The sequence below is a fragment of the Impatiens glandulifera genome, chromosome 7 (assembly GCF_907164915.1).
Source record: "Impatiens glandulifera chromosome 7, dImpGla2.1, whole genome shotgun sequence".
Classification (NCBI taxonomy): domain Eukaryota; kingdom Viridiplantae; phylum Streptophyta; class Magnoliopsida; order Ericales; family Balsaminaceae; genus Impatiens; species Impatiens glandulifera.
In genome coordinates this window covers 44,296,647-44,319,972 of record NC_061868.1, presented here as the reverse complement: position 1 = coordinate 44,319,972, position 23,326 = coordinate 44,296,647, and the positions used below count along the sequence as shown (strand labels likewise).

The 23,326-nt window shown below is 30.9% G+C and overlaps 4 protein-coding genes across 4 annotated transcripts; 2 read left to right on the top strand and 2 right to left on the bottom strand.

Annotated features, from left to right (window-relative positions):
• Positions 1–261: 261 nt before the first annotated feature.
• LOC124944872 (WD repeat-containing protein ATCSA-1-like) lies at positions 262–3,034 on the top strand. Its single transcript, XM_047485219.1, has 9 exons — positions 262–517; positions 825–1,088; positions 1,183–1,342; positions 1,597–1,775; positions 1,847–2,099; positions 2,188–2,342; positions 2,434–2,523; positions 2,639–2,710; positions 2,813–3,034. Exons 1-9 carry the CDS (start codon positions 368–370, stop codon positions 2,876–2,878), a joined length of 1,389 nt encoding a protein of 462 aa, XP_047341175.1. The 5' UTR covers positions 262–367; the 3' UTR covers positions 2,879–3,034.
• Positions 3,035–3,506: 472 nt separating this feature from the next.
• Positions 3,507–4,681, top strand: LOC124944383 (F-box/kelch-repeat protein At5g43190). The gene has a single exon (XM_047484629.1). The coding sequence runs from the start codon at positions 3,543–3,545 to the stop codon at positions 4,632–4,634; it is 1,092 nt and encodes a 363-aa protein (XP_047340585.1). The 5' UTR covers positions 3,507–3,542; the 3' UTR covers positions 4,635–4,681.
• A 321-nt stretch (positions 4,682–5,002) lies between these two features.
• LOC124944384 (cyclin-D5-1-like) lies at positions 5,003–6,769 on the bottom strand. The gene is made up of 5 exons (XM_047484631.1): positions 6,364–6,769; positions 6,172–6,258; positions 5,783–6,080; positions 5,562–5,710; positions 5,003–5,476 (listed from the first exon to the last, which is right to left on the bottom strand). The coding sequence occupies exons 1-5, from the start codon at positions 6,637–6,639 to the stop codon at positions 5,282–5,284; spliced, it is 1,005 nt and encodes a 334-aa protein (XP_047340587.1). The 5' UTR covers positions 6,640–6,769; the 3' UTR covers positions 5,003–5,281.
• Positions 6,770–16,933: 10,164 nt separating this feature from the next.
• LOC124910749 (adenine phosphoribosyltransferase 1-like) lies at positions 16,934–19,662 on the bottom strand. The gene is made up of 6 exons (XM_047451427.1): positions 19,458–19,662; positions 19,259–19,369; positions 18,683–18,775; positions 18,104–18,253; positions 17,917–17,975; positions 16,934–17,305 (listed from the first exon to the last, which is right to left on the bottom strand). The coding sequence occupies exons 1-6, from the start codon at positions 19,546–19,548 to the stop codon at positions 17,246–17,248; spliced, it is 564 nt and encodes a 187-aa protein (XP_047307383.1). The 5' UTR covers positions 19,549–19,662; the 3' UTR covers positions 16,934–17,245.
• Positions 19,663–23,326: the final 3,664 nt, after the last annotated feature.

Genomic DNA, 23,326 nt, shown 5'->3' with positions numbered 1-23,326 from the left:
TTAAATAAAAAAAATTGAAATGTCATCCTAATTCTTCCTAATTAAAAAAAATTATAAATATAATGGTAAGAATTTCAAAAGATTGGGTTTTGGATGAAGTATAATTTCTAAATTGTGTCTTAAATTATTATTATTATTGTAAGAATGAATATGTTAAAGCAAATAAAATGAAGATTTAATATTAAAGAGATGTGGATTATCCTATTGATTGATAATGAGGTTTGAAATCAATATTTATCTGTAGTACAGATCATCATGATATCGTCTAAAACTAACTGGTCAAAGCTGCGCAAGAAAGAAGAGAGAGGCTGAGGCTGAGGGAGACGAAGAAGAAGAGATTGATTGATCGGGGTAAGATGCAAGGAAAATGTGGAAGGAGATCGGGGACAGAGAATTTGGCAAGATCACCACTCGTTTTCTCTCCAATCGCATTCGCTCCAATCGAATCCCCTCTCTTACACTCTCCAACCGCAAAGAAATCATCTCTCCTCATCGCGGCTCCATCAACTCCCTTCAGGTTTCTCCGCCTTTTCCATTTTCATACCTTTCACCTACCTTTCTTCTATGTTTCCGATTCCTACTCTAGGTTTTCATAGAAGCTAGCTCAATCCGTCTCTTTACTCGGTAGATCTTACGGCTTATGAGCTTATCCTTCAATTTATGATTCGGAAACCTATATATATGCATACTTGCAGTGACAATCAACTCAATCACTGACTAAATAATAATACGCAAGTGTAGTGATAAAACAGTTAATATAGCTAGGCTTATCCTTATGTGATTTGCATCAGTTTTATGTAGCCCTATTTTAATCGTTAAATCAGGTTGATTTGACAGAGGGGCGATATTTACTGTCTGGTGCAGCAGATGCATCGGTTGCTGTTTACGACATTCAGCATGCATCATCAGAGCACAATGGCAGTGGTTGGATTGCAAAGCATAGTCCATCCTTTGTGGTGGATAAGAGACATGAGAACGGGCATAAGTATGCGATATCCTCGGCCATATGGTATCCCGTTGACACGGGTCTCTTTATAACGGGTTCTTACGATCATCATGTCAATGTTTGGGATACAAACACTATTCAGGTGGACATTTCCTGCAGTTGTTTTCTTGTGATTAGCCTTTTATATTTTTTTTCTTGGGCAGTGTTGTTAATTTTCTTTGGTTTTAACTTTTTAGGTTATAACGAACTTTAAAATGCCTGGAAAAGTTTATAGGACTGCCATGTCTTCCCTGGCAACTTCCCATATGTTAATTGCTACTGGAACAGAGGATGTTCAAGTTCGCCTCTGTGATATTGCTTCCGGGGCATTTTCTCACACACTATCTGGTCATCGAGGTATGCTGGAATAATCAATCAAAATCAAAATATTTGCTGCATTTTCTTTTGATTATGATGGAATCTGGAGAGATGATAAGCCTCTAGTATCTGGAATTTGGAGAGTTAATAATATTTTCCACAAATTCATGTAAAGGGTGAATGCCTATGTCAGTTACTGCTTGGATTTGGAAATTTCTCATTTATCATGAAAATGTGACTAAATGAGCCACATGATTTTCTTATGGCTGGATATTTTACTTCCCCTTGTATAGATGGTGTGATGTCGGTGGAGTGGTCTACCTCAAGTGAGTGGGTTTTAATAACTGGTGGATGTGATGGTGCAATACGTTTTTGGGACATTAGACGGGCTGGATGCTTTCAAGTGCTAAATCAGTCACATACTCAGTTTGGACGAAGACCACCTATTGTTAAACAAGTGTCAGTAAATAAGGTCGTATTCTCATCAAATATCTAATTTGTGTATGGAATTGTCTTATTGAGGTATTTGTTTTTTGTGATTAGGCGTCAACTTCGAAATCCTCACCAGGAAGCCAGAGTTCTGTAAAAGTACGGACACCATTGAAAAAGGCGGCTAATGGAAACGGCTCAAAGCATCCGATTATTGGTAGAATTCATAATCATCAGGCTAAAGGATCATCAGTTAATAAGAGACTGCATCCAGGGATGTTGAGTAGTCAAGATCGGGCTACTGCTCATTATGGCGCTGTTACTGGATTGAATGTAACCAAAGATGGCATGTACCTTCTAAGTGCAGGTTTAATATGTTCCCGCCTTTTCTCTTTCAATCCAGAGCGTTAAAAACAAAAGCTTGTGTTTGAGCTTTTAAGGATTTGTGATTTCAGGATCGGATTCAAGGTTGAGGTTATGGGACATTGAATCAGGCAACAACACACTTGTAAACTACGAGACTACTCGGCTACAGAGCAGTAAGTCTGTGCAGCTAGCGACATCTCAGAACTCTGCCTTTGTTTTTGTTCCATGCATGTCCTCTGTCAAAGTAAGACCAAAACAAAATTTAAATTATATTTCTTGATTGTAACAAGTGTAAGTGAAGAACCGATTTATTTATCTGTTTTTTGTCTGATCAGATGTTTGATATATGGTCGGGTAAAACAAATCTGATGCTCCGGGATCATTATGATCACGTAAATTGTTGTTTGCTAACCTCAGATGATCAGGTACAACAACAATCATTCTTTTATCTGTTAAGAATTTGTTTCATACCAGATAGTTTTCATGATCTGCAAATACTGGATCTAGTTGGTTGAACAACCAAATTGTCTCTTGTTGCAGGAACTATACACGGGTGGTAATGACAGGCAAATTCTCGTCTGGACTCCAGCTGACATGAATTCAGTCGAACCGGTGTGCATCCATCCCATTATTAATTAACTGTTTCCAGATACAAAAGCAAATTTTTTATTTCTGTATTGGCTAAATCGTCGCTACGGGGATATGGCCACACAGGTTGAATTGAGAGAGAACATCGGAGGACAGCTTCCTTTACCCGACGAGGATAATTGGAGCGATTAATTCTCAGGCGGTTTGTATATTTGATTGTCTCCTTTTTGTCTTTGTTTGAAATTAGGCTAAAGATTTTCAGATTGTAGAATGTGTATATTATTACCAACTCAGTTTGCAATTTTTCTTTGGAATTAATCCCCCTTTTTTTTCAGGAAAATATTCATTTTATTTTATCAGAAGGGATGAAGTGGTAAAACTGTCTGTTAGTTTGCATCATTTATACTATATTTTTAAAATATATAATTTATATTATTAAAAAGTAAACTTATCTTTTTTTTAAATATACATATATTTGTTTGTTTTTATTAGGGGTTGGGATTGAGACTGATTATCTCCAGTTAACTGGATCAAATTGTTCATTCATTCAAAAATATATAGAACTACAATTAAAATACTGTGGGAACCCTAATTTAATAATAATATTTAATTATAATTGCAGATAAAGTTTTAAATAACTAATAAGCAAATAAGCTAGATTTTCAATCATGCAAATAAGTTAGATTTGGTGTATGTACCTTATTAGTTATAAATATCATTATCTCATAGACTCATAATAATATAAATATATTTAATAATATTTAATCAATTAAATTACGAATATAATTTTAAGATAATCTATTAAAAAGAGAGAGAAAACCAAAAGTAAGTCAATTCTTTAGGTTTATCTATAACCATGGCGGAACTGAGCAGAATATCGTTGCCGGCGCCGGAGATGGATCCCATGATCTGGAACCGTCTGCCAGAAGTGATCCTAGAACACGTTCTATCATTTCTCCCACTCAAGATCTTCTGGACCCTCCGATCCACCTGTAAGCACTTCAAATCTCTCCAATTCTCTTCTGATTTCATCTCCAAACATTCTTCTTCGTCGCCGCCGATCTTCTCTTTCATCTTACTATCTCACCCCCAGTTTGATCGGAAGTACGCTCTCTACGATTCATCTCTCCACGTCTGGAAATCTCCACCTCGTTTCTTGTCCTGCATCCCTTCTTCATCTCTCCTCGCCTCCTCCCATGGACTCCTCTGTTTCTCTCTATCCGCCTCTTCTTCCTTCCTCATCCACAACATCATCTCAAGTTCTTCAACAATCGTACAGCTACCCTCGACCCCGTTTCCGTTTTATCTCCTCACTCTCGTTCTTTCCCCAAATGGGTTCAAAATATTCACCCTAGAATCATCTTCGGGTAGGGCTTTCGTATACCACTCTGAGAATCAAGCTTGGCATCAATTCGATAGAATTGACGGATTCCTAATCGATCACAGTCAACAAGAAGGTGCGTATTTTAATGGGTCTTTGTATTTTCCTAGCCAAGAGCCATTTTCAGTAATTAGGTTCAATCTAGAGAATGGAAATTGGGATAGGCCAAGATTTGATCTTCCGGGTGATCTAGTGTTTGGTCGATTATTGAGTAATGGAGATGAGAAGCTATACTTGATAGGGGGAATTGGGTTGAATGGGATATCAAGGATGATGAAAGTATGGGAATTGGTTGGAGGGGATAAGTGGGTGGAGGTGACTAGTGTTCCTGAAGCTATGTGCAGGAAATTCATGGCGGTTTGTTATCATAACTATGAACATGTTTACTGTTTCTGGCATGAAGATTTGATCTGTGTTTGCTGTTATACATGGCCTGAGATTTTGTATTTGAAGGTTTCAAGGAGAAGATGGCATTGGCTTTCAAAGTGCCCTCTTTTGCCTGAGAGATGGAGTTGTGGCTTTAGATGGTTCTCTCTTGTTCCCAATCTCCATGCTTCTCTTTTGTAATACTACTAGTTTGTTCATGTTTGATACAATAAATTGAAGATATTTTGGGGTTGTAAATTGTAATATAATGAAATTCATTAGAAAATATCACAAATTTCAACAATAATAATAAAATAAAGTTAAGAAAAAGGGGAAGAAGAAGGGAAAGGGATGAGGGGTCACATGGCAAAAGAAAAGCCCCCAACCATTCATTCATTGATTCAATTAAATTCAATTGAATTGAATGAAAAAGAAAACCAAACAACTTTACAAAAAAAAGCCTTATATCTTGGAATTGGATGGCTGGCCAACATGAAGCAAAGCTGCATCATCTCAACCAAACAGCTCCCCCACCATCATTCCTCAAAACCTGCTCTGGGGATTGATTGATTACAAAGGGATAAAATATATCATTAATCAAACCAAAGTTTTGATTTTTATGTTTAGGGTTTTAGATTTGATCCAAATTCAAAGGTTATAAACTTATCAACTCCCTATGTTTTTATGGTTTTGTTTTGTTTTGTTTTGGAAATAAGGGTTTCCTTCTTCCTCCTCCTTCTTCTTTCTTACAAACCACCCTTAATCCATAGTATATATATATATATATATATATATGGAAATGCCATCAAACCCAGAAAAAAAAAAAAAAAAACACGCCGACAATCCTTCTATGAAGATTTCTTATCAGTACTGGACTTGTTTTGATCAAACGTAAGCCTTTTCCTTTTATTGTTGGAAGAAGGAGGAGGATCAGAGAGAGAAGTATGAAGAAATTGAGCAGGCGTTGTTGAATTAGATGATGCCATCGATATTCTCTCCATGTAAATCTCCTGCATTCGGACATAGCAGGAATGTAGATCCTCCTGTTCCATTGAACATCATCGATGATCAAGAATGTTTTTTTAACCAAATGTATATATCATCAAGAAGACTCAAAGAGAGACTCACAATTTGAATAACCCGAAACAAGGAAACTGCATTATTGTTGTTATCGATGATCTTAGCTTCCAGATCAGGTCTTGTCAATTTCTGATAGAAAACTGTCAATGTAGCTGCTCCAGCTATAACAGACGGTCGATATCGAATCAAATTTGAATCTACAACATGCAAAACAAGAACAGATCAACATTCACGAGTTTATTAAGATTTGCTGTTCTTATAATAATTACCTTTGGTGGCGGACAAAATGAGTGATGCGGCTCTGGACAGAGCATCCTTTGGAGATGATGGATCATCTCTTTGAAGATCTTTAAAGAAATGAACAAGATAAGAAAATGGAGTAACGCAAGTTAATCTCCATTCCAATGTGGTCAAAACCAGAAGTTCCATTCTCTGAATGAATCTGTTTTCAAAGATGCAATCTTGGGCAGGAAAACTAGATAAGAGTGGAGCTTTGTATTCTTCCATCTTAGCCGCAAGAGATAGACATGCCACCGACAGTAATTCAATCGCCCATTGCTTATCACTCTGATCAAAATCAAACAAAAACATCTACATGTTAAGAATCTGTTTGTTGTTTGTTGAAATAGTAATAAAATTATTAAATCAAAACACTCACATCAATGAATCGCATTGAAAGAAACCGATCCAAGTAAGTCAACGATAAGTATGCTGTTTGGTACTGAAATCCCATAAGTTCTCTTGCCTGGATTGGATTTGATTTGATTAGATTTTACAGAGAGAAAGATAATTTATTATATTTAAGTGCATGATGTGATATGATATGAAAATGAAATGAGATTTTCATTACTTTGAGAATCCATGAAATGGCATTTAATCTTGCACATTTGATCCAATCATGGATCGGAATGGTTGAAGAAGATTGATCAAGTCCATAGCTTGTTTCTTCTCTCTCTAGCAATATCTGTAGATATTCATCATCGTCAATGTCGCCGGCGCCGGCGCCGGAAAAACCCAACAACAACTCATCTTGAAAGATTGAATCTTTTTCTTGAAAGATTGTATCTTCTTCTTCTTCTTCTGTTAAACAAAGAAGGGTAGAGAGAGAATGAGAATGCCCTGCCATTTCATCACTCTCTCTAAGTGGGTCTGTCGTCCCTTTGTATATGGGGCGGTTAAGAGAGAAGTGGCCATGGTGGCGCCAAATTTAGCGGAGAGAGAAAGAAAGATGGAGAAATGAAGAGCACTTGGACAGTTGGACGAGAATCTCTTTCTTTTTTTTTTAATGTTTTTTTTATTTTTTTTTTGGAAAGCTTAAAAAAGGGTTAAGGTTTTTTTACATGTCATCTTTGTGACGATTGCTTCAGAGTTCAGAAGACTTATGTTTGACCGAAACTGACCCCGTTTGTTTGTGGAGAGGAAAGTACTATTTTTTTTACGGTTTTGTTTTATTTACATTATTTTATAATTTATTTTTTTCATTTAGTGGATATTTTGTATAATGATTTTCCCATTTATAAAATATACATTATTATTATTATTAATATATATGTACGATATTAATTATAAAAGAAAATGAAAAGGAGCATGACCTTTGATGTGACTAGTAATATAAATTTTGAATAATATTTTACCATTTTAATAAAGGGTTTGATATTTATTTATTTTTGATTGTTAGATCAAATGAAATTTTGGATTCTTTTTTCAAATTTTGTCATTTTAGTTTTTAATTTTTTAAATTATACAAGATGAGGTTTGTCTTACTGTTTTTAAACGTAGTTAATTTATTATTTATCTGACATTTTCTTTTTTAAATGATGAAGGCAATAATATTAAAAAGTTGATAGTCGTTTAAACACAACCATAAAAACATTACATTTGTAAAAAAAAATACAAAAAAATTACAAAATTAACGTGTTTTGAGATCTTCCAAAATGGCAATGAGCCCTCGACTGAATATGTCGACTACATACATCGAACCTCATATAATGTTATCACCTCATATAATGTTAGGATGATAACATGTATGTGACATTATAAATATTCATATCCCTAATTTAATTATCGAATTTTAGTAGATTATCAAAAATCCTCCTTCAATATAATTATATATTTAAATTATTAATAATAATGTTTATTTATTTATAAATATCATGTAAATAATAAAGTAACCGGATTTAAAATCGTTTAAACAAAATATCGTTTTTTATAATTTTAACCCTAAATAGTAGAGTTCAAAAGGACATGTATCAATTAATCACAATGAATAACCTTCTTTTGACAAATCCACTATCTAAATTTTAAATGTTGAGAATCTTGTTTAAAAATAAATGAAGTTAATGGGCTAATTTATTAAAATAAATTTATAATGTTTAACCATAATTAGATTAGAATACATATATTGATATTTATTTAAAAATCCCAAGTAACTTGAGATTTTGAATGTGAAATAATAAAAAAATAAAAATCATCCTTCTTAGTTCTTCTTACAAGCCTTGTCAATAGGTGGGACCCAAGGAGCAATTGTGCCTTTTTCTTGATTAGACGGGATTTGGGCCCGTAAGAGGTAAGGCCCAATTAAGACATCTATCTATCTACTAGTCTACTCTTAAACAATTGCAGTGCAGATGACCCCATTAAACAAAAAAGTACAGATATAAAATGGCCCACTATCATTGTAATTTCCTAAAAAAATAAAAATAAATAAATGATAATATTTTTCTTTTTTTTAACAAATTTAATTCACGTTAATATTTAAATAAAAAATGTCTTATCTAACACCCTTGTAACGGTGTTGTGCCAGGCTTACAAACTATATTGAAAAATAAAATAATACATAATATATATAGTTTAATAAATTATAAATTTATCTTAAGTGTAATATAAAATCGAAAAGTCAAATAGTTTTATTTCGATATTGTGACCACTTATTGAAATTAAATATACTTTTTTATTAAGCAAAAATAAAATAAATAAAAATGACAATATATACAATAAATTTATTCTATTGATATTTTAAAAAGTTTAGCTCATCTTATTGTTAAATATTCTATTTTTATTTAGGTTATATGTGGTTTCGCGTTTTTAAAACAAAATTAAATATTGTTAATATTTTGATTTTTATAGTTTTTTTTTTTTGGAAATGGTTAAAATTATTTTACTAAAATCTTAAAAGTAGAAGGTCATAAATCAAAACTAGACAAGTCATAGTTATGATTAAGGATGACAATCAAAACCTTAAAAAACTGATTAATAACATTCATACATTCTAAAAAATAAATTTTTTTATACTTGATTAGCATGTTAATTTTGTCATTAACTATCCAATCAAACTTTAAATATTATTATTTTTTTTTGTTCAAACTAGAGATCATATTTAAGAATATGAATTTAATATATATATATATATATATATATATATATATATTAAATATTATCATATCTACACTAATATTCAAAAATATTTTAACAGAAAAATATTTTCAAATAAATTTAAACATTTTTTCATTCAATTTCAACTTCAATTTTGGTTTCAAGTGTTTTATAAAAAATTGATGTTATTTATGAACTTATTCTCACTAAAATACCAAATTAATGATTCACAAATTTTCAGTCAATATTAGGCAAGGTAAATAATTCCTACAAAGTATTTACATTTAATTTTATCAATGGAACTGTTAAAAAATCTGATTATATCCCTTGACTAACCAACTAACTGAAAGAAACTACATGAACAAAAACAAATATTATGGTCAATTCCTTTAGATTTGATATTTCATGAGTTGAGATATAATCTTATACATTTAGAGCTTGTTTGATTTTGGGTTATTTGGAATATTTATTAGATTTTGTAAAACAGACAAATCTTATTCGATAAAAAAATGTAAGTTCTTTGAATTTTTAATTAAATTAAACCAGAGATACAAAATCAACAATTATTGCTAAAAATATATGTGAAAGTAGAAAATTAGGGAAAGCAGAATAATATTTTAATTGAGTTTGTGATGAGAATAATTAAATTTGAATGTAGTTAAAAGTAAAATAATAATTTCTCATTAATTGGCCATAATCTTGAACAACTACTTCCAGCTATGATATATGTACAATAAAATTGTACTTAAAAAAAACACTAAATGAGCCATACTACCACATGTCATGCATACACCGGTAATATATAATTAATAATTATATCCTAATATGAAAAAATAATATGTATATAAAAAAGCATTTAAATATTATTAATGTATGTAGATAATTAAACCATGCAAGTGCAGGGGCATTGATGATTATTTTTATATTAGCTTGAAAAGTGGTTAATGTTTTTAAAAGATGAAACTTTTTTCATTTCAAAAAGTGGTTAATTTCTGTTAATAAAACAATTACTGATAAAGTAATTATTTAAGGTTATTATAATATTATATCCTATGTTTAGGGCGGTGTCTCTTCTGTCACGTTTCCCTATAAAGTCTTTCTAAAATCTTAATTAAGCATATCATTAACAATATTTACTTCTTCTAAGCTTAATCTGCTTTGACCGGTCAAGCTTACTATATAGTTTGATTTTGCTTATAAATATTAATAGATTTTTATTACAAAATAATTTCTTATCATTATGTAGATTCAAGAATTCAAGTTGGGTAGACATAAAAAAAAAAAACTTCAAAATAAATTTAAAAAATAATATAATATTACTAATAAAACAAATGAATAAACGTATGTTTTGATGTATTTTTTTAATGAATTATATAAAATAAATATAAAATTAAATAAAAAATAATAAAAAATAATAGATTTTCCATGTATATAATTAGTATTTAATAACAGAAAAAAAAAATTATGAATAAAACTAGTGAATAAATGTAAGTTTTATTTTACCATGGCAAACATAAATTCACCATGTATACAAGTATTTAATAAATAAGTTGAATAATTTAAAATAAATACATTTAAAATTAAAATAAATTAAATATTATGTTAACAAATAAATGGAAACAAATAAGCAGATTACAATAACCTTATATTCATCTAAAATAAGAGATAAGTGTTTTTTTAACTATTTAACATTATTATTAATGTATACTTTAATTTATACATCTAAAGTGATAATTGAACTTTAAATTTTAGTTTTTTAATCAAAATTCTTTTTTTTTTATATTTAGTTTAGTGAGTTAAAATTAAATATTAAGTTAAAAGATATAATATTATTTAAATATTTAATAAAATTAAAAATTAAAAACTTTTTTGGGTTTATTTTATTTTTGGTTTAAAATAATTGTGTGAGAACAAAGTTACGGTCAAAAGGGGAGCAGAAACCCAGACAAGATCTGAGTTCAAGAAATGGCCAAATAAATATTTTAAGTAATTAAATAAATAAATAAATAAATAATTGCAGGATGAAGCTGTATATTCTGAGCAACTGGTTTGTTTGGTTTGAAAGCACATCATCCTGTAACAATATTGAAAGATTATCTTTTCTTTTTCTCTATTTATCTTTTGTTTTGAATATTTCATAATTTATCAATTTCAAATTCATCAAAAACAATTTATTTATTTTATTGAAACATTAAATTTTGTATTAAATTCATCATCATGAAACAATATTATTATAATTTGCATTCATTTCATTTTGACCAGAAATGAGTTGTAAACAATACCTCATATATTAAGGCTTGTATGTATGACTTTTTAGTTATTTGAATCATCAACTTTAGATGGCAAAGAATTCGACAAGTGCTTCAAAGACGAGATTAAATGTAATTTTTTTTAAAAAAAATTAACAGTTTTATAAACGGTTATTACTTTAATTAATTAGTTAGTTTTATTAATTGAAATAATCAACTATATAAATGAAGGAATTTAATTGTTTGATAAATAACTTCAACAATAATATATTTTCTATTCACTTCTTCTTCAAGATTCCCTTAATTTCAACAAATTTGGATCTTTACAAATAATTGAGGTTTTGAAAGTTAATGATTATTTTATCTTTTACTTGTAATAATGACTAAATAGAAAATATGTAATAAATAGAGATTAAAATAAAATTAATTTTAATATTTTAATTAATAATTAGCATAATGTGATTGAAGAAATGATATTTAATTAAATAATTATTTATTTAAAAAAAAAAAAATCAAAATCAAACCACACCCATTTTTTATTTATTAAAATACAGCTGCCTAACTTTTTTATTTGCTTTTTTTTTCAAATATAGTTATCACTTGTAATATAACTGTTTGATATTTAAAGATATTTGATATGATAGTGATTACCACATGCATTCCCAAGTTGTAAAGTAAGAAAGATAAAACATATATTTAAAATAATTTCTTAATTTAGAAAAACACAAATTTATTTGGTTCGCTAGAAACCTTATTTTCCAACTAGAGTGTTTCATTAAACTAGTGCAATATGTGAAGGTCTTGTTTCTCTTTAAAAACAATATCATTTTAATACAAGGCAGACATATGATATAATTTGTTACATAAATAATTTATTGTAAGACCTAAAACTAAAGTTGTTTAGGAATATACATATAATTAAGAAATGTTTCAAAACATTATCTCAATTTAAATAAGATATGTGACAAAATAAAAGTTTTCAAATAATTTATAGATATTATTTATTTCAAAGTTAGAATCAAATTCGGATTGAAGTGTTTTGATTTTATTTGTGTGTATAACGAACTCCACCTCAAATTGGTATGACCATATGAACATCATGAGTCATGACCCAACGATCGTGATATTAAACTTGTCTATGATTAAATTAAAATCACTATTATCTTAAAACGAGTTTAGTTGCATCAATATTCAACCAAAAACACACCAATCTAACATATAAAGGTTATTGAACTAGCATCTTTTTTTGGTTTACTCTATCATATTTATAGTTTAGGGTAATGTCCAATTACATTCAATTCTCTTTATTCAACACTTCTTTCTTCCTCACTATAGGTTATGCTCACTTATAAGAGTATTATCCATTATTTGATTGTATGCTCATTGTATATATATATGTAAATTTTCGACATAACATTTTACAACGTTGACATTTCTTTTACTATGCATAACGATCCTTCAATTCGATACACAATAAATTTGATTCATCATTTGTTCACTCAATCATTCTATTGAATACCATACTCTCTCTATCTTTATATGTATCTATTTAATTTATATGCACATTGAATCTTTAAATGATAAATTATGATAGTCATGAATTGAATTCTCCAAACTTCAATTCATCTGGTGTAAGTCAGAAGCAATAACATTAATTAATTTATGGGATCCAATATATATGAATTAAAGATGTTTACAAGAGATCATACAAGTGTCACTAACCATACATGCAAGTTTCATCTGTTTTTTTTTAAACCGGTTTATATTTAATATTGTGAAAATTGATTTTTGGTGTTATAATATATGAAAATGCTTTTAAAAACCCTAACAATCTAATCTTGAAAAGGGCCTACCTAAGTATCTATCTATCAAATCATCTTTTAGGGTTTAGATCAATCACCATATATATTAGGTTTAGCGTATCTAGCTAGCTACTAAGTAGGGGTACTATTGTAATTAATAGTACCGGTAAGTCGTCTTTTTAATTTCGACTAGTCTTTATATTATGTACAGGAAAATTTACATGCATCAAGACTTCCAAACAGAGTTAAATCATCCAATTATTATGTTCATATATATATTTATTTACTATTTTTAATATATAAGTATATTTTAATTTGCCTAATTAAACATATTCCCATGAGATAGTCACTAACTATTTCATCAATTGGGCAATATTGTGAGTTTTGACTAATTTAAGGAAATAAAAAAGACAATAGTTCATAAATAATGAAATGAAATTAATAAAGCAGTTTTCCTATCCAAACGAGTCTTAATGAAGCTTGTATAATGTAATGTAATAAAATAAGTAACATTAAATAATTATGACTAGAAAACACACAAACTCCCATGCCACATATATTTCATCAAAAAACTTCTTCACTCTTCCCATTCTACTACTCAAGCCTCGTTTGGTTTTGAATTCATTAATATATATAACTTTTTCTTTAAATCTTCGTTTATTAAGAAAATCAGCTATATATAGTTTCGTTTTTAATTATTATTTTTTTGAAAAAAAGACTATGTATATTAAAAATTAAATCGTGTTTAAACATAACAACAAAACATGACATTAAAAGAAAGAAAAAACGATACTCAATAAATTATTTAGCTCGTAAATTTCAAGAAAAAACGATTAATTACAACCAGCTGAATTTTCTGACTTTTCGGAATGAATTTGAGCGGTCTTAATTAGTTTTTATTTGTTCATAAACTATGACTAAGTTAAAAGTAGTTTCAATTAAACAAATTGATAAGTTTTTTTTATTTGATTAGGGTTTTAATGGGGGTGTAATTATAAATTAAATGGTAAATTTTGAAGTAGCTAGAAATGAATAAATATGTGTAAGCATTTTAATGTTGGAGTTGGGGTTCCCAATGCTTTGACTGGATCCTCATCCTTTCCTCTGACTGTCATGTTTTTGTTTGTTATTGTATTGAAGGATAATAATCATTAATTCAACCATTTTATTTTTTTCAAGAAAGATAATACCCACAGATTAAATCTTAACTACTTATTTCAAAATCAAATTATTAGCTTGAGCTTCAGCTTAATTTTATTTTGGTTCTCTCATATTTGTAAGATTATATATATATATATATATATCATATATAGTTTATACTCATTTAGTTCAAAATATCATGTTCACACAATTATAAAATTCAAGTCTAAATAACTATTTAAAAAATATATATAATATATAAAGGATGATCTGAAAATCCTCTCATTTGTGTCACATACTTGCATCTTATTGAATATTTGCATGTGATCATTTATGTAAGGTGGATAAGTAATAAAGGAATTGAAGATTGCAAATATAAATTCAAGAAAACTTAATTACTTTAATAATTTAAATATCACTAATTTGATTCTGACTTAAAATATTTTAAATTAAAGTGCTAGTTTTAGAGATCATTTTAACTTCATACATTGTAAAAATAAAAGTATATTCAAGTGAATATAAGTTTAACGAGATCATAACACTGACATCTAACATCAGTTCATCCATAGATGATTTAACTAAGAACGTTGAATATAGATAATAACCGAGATACTTCTTAAGTCACTTTTACTTTCATAGACAAGTAATTGGGGTACTTATTATGTTTGTGTTTAACTTTCTTTTTTTGGTTACATTAATTTATAACAGCTCTATCATGTCAATAATCTTTTTGTGATATGTATTTGCTCCTTAGACTTTCACAATTTTCTTGAATATGATAAAATGTTTGTAATAAGAATGGTATAGTTAACTTAGTTTGATTTTGTATGTTATTTGAACTAAGTTGGCTCAAACAATATATCAATGTCATTCAAATAAAATCCAAAGAAAGAAACAAGAAACGAAAACAAAAGAAACCCACTGAGAAAGGGCAGAGTGGTCACATGGGGGACTTCCCCATTGTTGTACCCCACAACCGTTCTCTTCAATCCCCTTCACTTCCCTTGGCTTCTCTCTCTCTCTCTCTCTTTCTGTGCCCTCTGCAATGGCAGAAAGAAGAAAGATAGAGAGAGTGTGTATACCTGCCCTCCATCAGCCACTAGCATTTAAGATTATTTATACATATACACCCAGACTTTGTAGGGTACCCCCTAATCCAACCCATCCCAAATCATATAACACTTGCATGTAGTAAACTAATTCTACTATATGTGTGATTATAATTCATTACTATTATATATCATTATTCATGCAATAGATCACTAGTATCTCATTTCTCAACTATCAAAGTTCATATCTCATTTAATAAGTTATATCCTTTTTAAATAAGTTATTGTTAGCTCCAATTGATAATAAACCTAGCTATACTAGTTTGGATTCATTCGACCTTTTATTTTTTTTATTCACGGGAAGTAGGATCGATCGATTGAAGGAAGTTTCATGTCTGTCTCTGCCTGATGTGTCTTATTCTTTTGAAAAAATATAATATAATTATTTGAAATATTAATTTTTACCAATTCATTTGTCATCTAATATCTATCTATCTATATACCATTATTCATCTGACACAACCCTCCACATCCTCCGCTGTCATTTTATTTTCTCTTTTATTTTTATATAATTAATAATAATATACTCATTCTGTCGTCTATTCCATTTTTTTTTTTAACATTTCAATTAAAAGAATCTAATATCCATCCTATCTTTATTATTAATTAGTCAAGTTGCAAAACATACAAATTACTTTATTTTAATTGCTTTTTGCTAAAGTAATTGTTCAAACAATCCTTCGTTGAATTTGAAACATTTTGAGTGTTGTTCATTGATGGATGTGTTTAAGATCCAAATTGTCCAACTCTAGCTAATGCATTATCTTTAGTTATTATATTGATAGCTACCAATTAAAACAATTATTTGAAATATATATATATTCAAACAATTATTATTTGAAATACATATTGACGTATAAGTCAACTATTCACAGTGTTTTCTTTAATTTTTTTTTTATTTCTCCTGACCCAACTATAAAATAAGGATATCAATTGGTCTAGTTCGAGCGGTCAGGTTAGCGAATTGAACAATATTATGACTTTTTATTAATTCGGGTTAAAATTTATAACTTTAACATTACATATTTATTTGTAATTGACTTGAATCCGACCCAATTAACTCCACTCAACTCGTTTCAATTAAAATGACATAAACATAAAATAACAATTAAGTTAATCCAAATCCGCTTAAAAAAGTTCTACTAAAAAAATAAATGAGTGAATAAGAAAGGGTAAATACATAACCTTACAAAAATAAAATTAACGGGTTGACAGGTCAACTTTGGGTTTCAAGTCACCGATTTTGAACGATTTATTAACCCTAACATAATTTTTTTCATTCTCGGTTGAGTCATGTAACAACCAAATAAGACAATGTGTATAGGGCAAAGTTCTTTGTATTTCCCACCCTAAGGGGCTAAGGGTTCGATCCATATAGTCCACATAAAATATAAGCCTGGTAGTGATTTATACATTGGCTAACTTATGCAATTTTTTTAAGTGACTAACTAACTTAAACAATTGGGCCCGTACAAACATGGGTTGAGCTTGAATTCATAAAAGGATCTTCCATGAGAAAAAATAATGACATATTCTTTTATAAAAATATTTAAAGGATATTATATATATATAAATAAAATAAAAAATATTTTTAATTAATGAAGTAATATGATGAGTTCCAAAAATATTGACATATATTTGAATACACATTTATTTATATTTTGGGTGAACTTACAAATGTGAGGAAACTAAACAAAGTGTGACTAATATTTAGAAATTTACCCAAATTTGGATGCATAAACAAAAGATTTAACAAACATGCATGTTGTATCCTTAAGTAATAGAGGGTTGTGTGCATCCATAAGAAATTAAATGACAAAAGTTAGATAGCTTAATATCTCCAATGTAGCAAATTAAAATTAGTTATACCCATGTCTAAAAACAAGCCCAAGATAAATAATTGGCATTCAATGAACCGACACACTATTCATAAGAATTCCCTTATTCCCGACCCACCAATCAATAGACTCGACCCTCTCTGGCTGGACAGCTTCGAATCATTGAAGGTACAAAAGACTAGGAATTCAAATTTCACGGGGAGAACAGTTCCACAGCAGAATCTAGGCTCCAGGAGCGCTTACCAGGATAAATAACGGATTATCTCCCAACCGCTCTCTTCCCTGCATTACACAACAAAGACTGTCAAGAAAATGTCGAGTTTTACTTGCATGGTTGTAATGAGTAGATGAAACCAAAACGACATTTCAAACAGAAGAGTAAAAGCCCACTAATGAGATTTAACCCACTAGTAATTTTGTATCAATAATAATCACATCTGTTATGAGACTGTGATTGAGGCAAATTCATGAATCTATTTTCAGTTAGAGGTTTGTGCCAAATGTAAATTTTATTGTATTTTGATCAAGTTGACAAAAACCTATACCAAAACAGGCCATTAATATTATTAGAATCTTGACTCAAATGCCATCAGTGTTTCTGAACTCGACATCTTAAGCAAGGAATCTTGACTCAAATGCCATCAGTGTTTCTGAACTCGACATCTTAAGCAAGGCAACCCGTCACCAAATGTTTGTTCATGTGTTAACTATTGGTCCATTGGATTTTTTACATTTATCACACAAAAATGATTCCTCGTGATAATCACCGTGCATAATAATTGCTATAGAATTCGATAAGCATTTCCCAGCACATAAGCATATCTCAGTTTGCAGATAAAAGAAAGAGTTATCAAACATTCATTCTAACAACTACCTAGAATTTAGAAACATACCTTTAGCTCTGGCAATTCAATAACACAGGCACACTCAACCACATTAACCTCAACACGCTCTGTCAATAGAAAAATATATAAATAAAATTGGTTTAGAATAGACGATTGCCCTATATGATAAAATGATCTTTGAGTCGAGCATTAGATGAGATGAACACAGAAAGGAGAAGTGATGAGAAAAACATACCAAGCAGCCTAATTGCGGCAGATAGTGTGCCACCAGTGGCAATAAGATCATCTATCACAAGGGCTCGTTCTCCAGCTTGTACAGCTCCAACATGCATCTCAATTTTGTCAGTTCCATACTCCAAAGAATACTCTTCCGAGATGACTTCCCCTAAATAAAAGGTGAATAAGTTAGATTGTGGTGAAACATGAACTCGCCAAACCAAGAAACACTATGTCGTGGACAAGGCTATCAAAGTAAACTCCAGACCAATCAGCTTTCCAGAAGAGAATTAAAACAAATTAACCAGCAACAAGCAAAATCTGATAGAATATCACTTTCCAAATATTCAAATTCTCTTGGCATAAAACTTCATACTTCAAATAATTGTTGAGCAGGAGTATTATGAACCATGAATGAAAGGCCATGGTTATGATTGACAACATAATGCAATTAATAATATATTGCAGTTACCCTTAATATTTAATGTTGCATAAACTCTAGTATGTGCATAACATACATCCAATATGTATTAAGAACAGGCAAGTCAAACTTACAAAAACTGCAAAAAAAGGAAATCATCTTTTAGGGATATCATACCAGGCAACTTCTTGGGTTTTCTCATGGGGACAAATTTTGCTCCAATTGCCAGCGCAATGGGTGGTCCAAATATGAAACCTCTCGCCTCAATACCTGTGTTACATCATTACATCAGGGCAGGTTGAAAACATAGATTAAGATTCAGTGAAATTTCACATAAGTATATGCAATCTCTGTTCACATAGAGTACTAGTAATGCAGCATCAGTTCACTAAACCAACAAATGATTATAGTACCTTCTCTGTTGCATAATGTGGTAAACTATCATGGTCTACAAGACTAAAATTACTTTTAAACGGTTCTGAATTACAGGTTGCTGGCAACTATTAGAAAAGGGTGTAGTTGAGGCATCCTTTGAGTGATGTTGAGCTCTTAAAGATTTGGTGTTGTAACTCTTGACAAACAATAAAAGGAACCCAGAAAATGATAAGGTGGGGTAAGTCACAACATAGCTAATCTCAATCCAGCCAGAAAACAGAAGATTAAAGTTTCATTTCCTATTCTTATTCTTGCTTTCCCTGATGAATCTTTCTAGCAAAATACTGACCTAACAAACTCAAACAGAAAGAGAGATACCTGCAACAACAGAGATATCTTTGTCTTTGTATCTTTCAACGAAGAGATCAATAGTGTCCTTGAAAGCCTTCGGATCGAGAAGCAAGGTTGTTATATCCTGGAACATAATTCCTGCAAAGAGATACTCCGATTGTAGGTTCCACAATAGAGAAATGTATAGAGAGCAAGGATGAAGTAGAAAAGACAGGAGAGAACATACCGGGCTTGGGGAAATCTGGAATTACACGGATCGCGGAAGCAATACGATCTATGCGGTCATCTTTGTGGTCGAGATCAGAAGTAACAGCCATGATTCCGTGCAAGCTTTACGAATCGGCGGCTGCCTTCGACAAGGATCGCAAAGGTCGAAGAACAAAACGGAGGAGACCAACAAGACTGATCTCAACTCTCTCGTTAGCTAGGTTTCTTAAGGATAGAAACGCGTCGCGCTGTTAATGTTACTGTTTGTTTCTCTGTCTGAACACGGTGAATTTAAGTTTTTTTTTTCTTTTTTTTCAAAAATTTCACAAATTTATTTTTAAATTAATTGTATATATAAACTTGATTGGAAGAAATTCAGTCTGATGTAAAGCCCTAGAGAATTCAATTATATATTCCTTTAAAGGCTTGTTGTGCAACCATTAATCTGATTTATAAGAATAAATTATAATGAATAATTTGATCGTTTCTTGTAAAATCTTAATAATATTCTAACATAACATTTGATGAACTTTATTTTTATTTTTAAATATATTTTCATAGAGTTGAAATGACAAGAATTTTACTTTAAATATTATATTTTAAGTTTTAAGTTCGATTTTTATAAAAAGAAACTCTCATTTACAAGGTGATAATGAATACGGAGGTTAATGACCAGGGTTGGGGTAAGCCACAGTCCAATTACGAGTCGGACACTAGCCAAAAAAAATTATATTATTTTATAAAACTTTATTTATTCATTTTTTTAACTATGTAATAGTTAAGTGTTTTTGTAAGTTATATTTTGTCTTATAATCATTTTGAAACTAAACTCAAAATAAAAAATAAAAATTTAAATTATATTTTGTCTTATAATCACTTTGAAACTAAACTCAAAATAAAAAATAAAGTATAATACAATTACATTTCTATTGGTGGTTCCTAAATATCACATTCTCTATGGATGGATGATAGTAGAAAACAAGACAATACAAAAACAACCAAGATCTATAAAAGTTTTAATTGTATTTAATTTAAAAAATTAACATAATTTCAAATAACTTAAAATGTTAATTTGTTTTTAAGGGTGAATTGAGCATGTGCACATGTATTAGTATAATATATAAATAGTTGATTTATCCAAGTGACTACTTACGAACAAAATCTGAAGATAAATGGAAAATGAAAATTGAGGAGTTTAATTATTTATAAGATGCATGCACCATGAGATTAAAATATGACACGTTTTGTAATGATAATATTAAATTGATCACGTGGGTGATAAGAGAAGACGAAAAAGAAGAATTGACTCCACCGGCTGCCGCCCTTATCTTACTAATTAGTAATAGTAAGTATACCATCATACAGTAAAATAAGTATAGTTATTTAACACGTGGTCCGCTTAGGCCTAATTGTTTCATGAATGCCGGTTTGAATTATCTAAAATACCATCAATTAACTATATAGAATAATATTAGTGAATAAATGGAATCTGGACTATTATAAAGAGGTGGCTACAATTTGAAGCTGTGTCACTCTCTTTACATTTACACGTGATATTCTTCCCGTATATATACCTGATGTGGACCCAGCAACCAAACGCGTCCTAACCCAAATGGAACAAACTAAAATTATATATACATATACTATTCTTACTATCATTATAGATTATATGAATTAACAGTCACTCCTAGCAAAGTTTGAATGATTCATCTAATACCAATAAGTTTATAACAACTAATTTAAGTTATTATTTTATAAATTTTAATATCTCTATACAGTTTTAAAAATATTAAAAAAATAAAAGTTATATTACCCCATAATACTTTACTTTTACGCCCAATACTATAATTCGTTTTGATGTATAGTTGACTAATAATGATGCTTGAATAATATTTGTGTCATCTACTTCAATTTTTTAAAGACAAACAAACACAGTTAAATATATAATATCATCGATACATTTATATATATATATATATATATATTTTATTTTATAAATGTTTTAAATTAATATTTTTATTATAATATAATTTTTTAATATATTCTATAAAAATAATATTTTATATAATATTATCTAATTTATTTCTTCAATTTCGCAGAAATAGTAGTAAAAACAATTTTTCAAAATAAATTAGGCTAACATTGGATTATTCATTTGAATAGAACCCGATTGTCATCCTTACTGACTACTGCTACTATTAGTAAACTACTTATAAAAAAATATTAGTCTGAGGGAGAAATAGTTCACCAAATTAAATTGTATGCTTCTTTTAGTTCACCAAATTTTGAATTTTTATTGTGAATTAGAATTTGTGTGGCTCTCACTTCATTGTCTTTTGTGATTATTAGTATATTGTATATATCTTGTTACCTTGTTTAGATTCCTAGACTAGTGGGTTACCTTGTTTAGATTCCTAGATTAGTGGTTTACCTTATTAAGAGTCTTTTGACTAGTATATATTGTAACATTGTTTATCAATAATAACCATGGGATTAATCTCTATCATGGTATCAGAGTAAAGATCCTCTCAAGATCATCAATCGAATTTTTTTTTTCTCTTCCTCCCACCTTGCTGCCTCACGCACAAACTTCTAATGTCTGTCCCACCTACTAATTCAGACTCCTCCTCCAATCAAAGTCAGACGCCCACCACCATGTCTGTTTCTCAATACCACTCTGCTTTCTCTGTTAACAATCTCCGCTCCATAATTCCTATCACCCTAGAGATGGGTAGCGAGGAATATCTCTCTTGGGCAGACCTTCTCGAAAACCACTGCTTGATTCACAATGTTTACGAACATCTCAAACCAAAAACTCCCAACGCCTCCGAAACACCTTCAACATCTTCCGAGACCGACTCTCTTCTGTGGAAACGCCTTGACGCCCTTGTCAAGCAATGGATATTTGGAACAATATCCAAGGATCTACTAAACACGATCCAAAAACCTGGTATGACGGCTGCTCAGGCTTGGGAACGTTTAGCGAATATATTTCAAGATAACACAGGTTCTCGCGCTATGTATCTTGAAAATAGGTTTTCTCAAATTCGTCTCAATGATTTCCCAAACATGAGTGCTTATTGCACTGAATTGAAGATGATTGCGGATCAACTTGCTAATGTTGATTGCCCCGTTTCTGAAAATCGACTGGTGTTGCGTCTACTTGGGGGTTTGAATGAAAACTACGAAACAATCGCCACCATAATAGGTCAAAAGAAGCCTCTCCCATCTTTCTACGATGCTAGATCTGATTTGCTCCTTGTTGAAACAAGGAAGGATGAATTCGTCCACACAAACACCTCTTTTATTGCCTCGGACGATCGTAGCCAAGGCCGCGGAAACAACTCTAGCCAATCAGCCCGTGCTACCGGCCAGCAGCAGCAGCAGGGCACCTCTAGCGCGCAGGAACAGGCCGGCCAGGGCCGAGGACGCAGCCAGCGCGGCAGAGGACGCGGTCGCAACACCAGCCGCACATACCACCAGCAGCAGCAATTCTGGGCACCTCCTGGCCAACAGCAATGGGCACAGTGGGCGCCTGCGGGCTGGACAGCACCCCCTTGTCCCTACCCGACACAACAGATCTGGCCGCAGCAGCAAAGCGCCCCCTGGCACGCATCTGGTCAACAGCAACAAGGCGCCTCCTGGCGCGGTTCTGGCTATCAGCAGCAACACACTCGGACAGCAGGAGCAGGCGTACTCGGTTCTCGGCCACAGCAGGCCTACATGGCTGAGACGAGCCAGCAGCAGCCCCAAAGTTACGTTGCAACCGATATCAATCAGGCGATGCACACTTTATCCCTTACTCCGCCTGACGATACTTGGTACATGGATTCGGGAGCAACTTCACACATGACACCCAACTCAGGTAGTCTCTCGCCTTATTCTAAT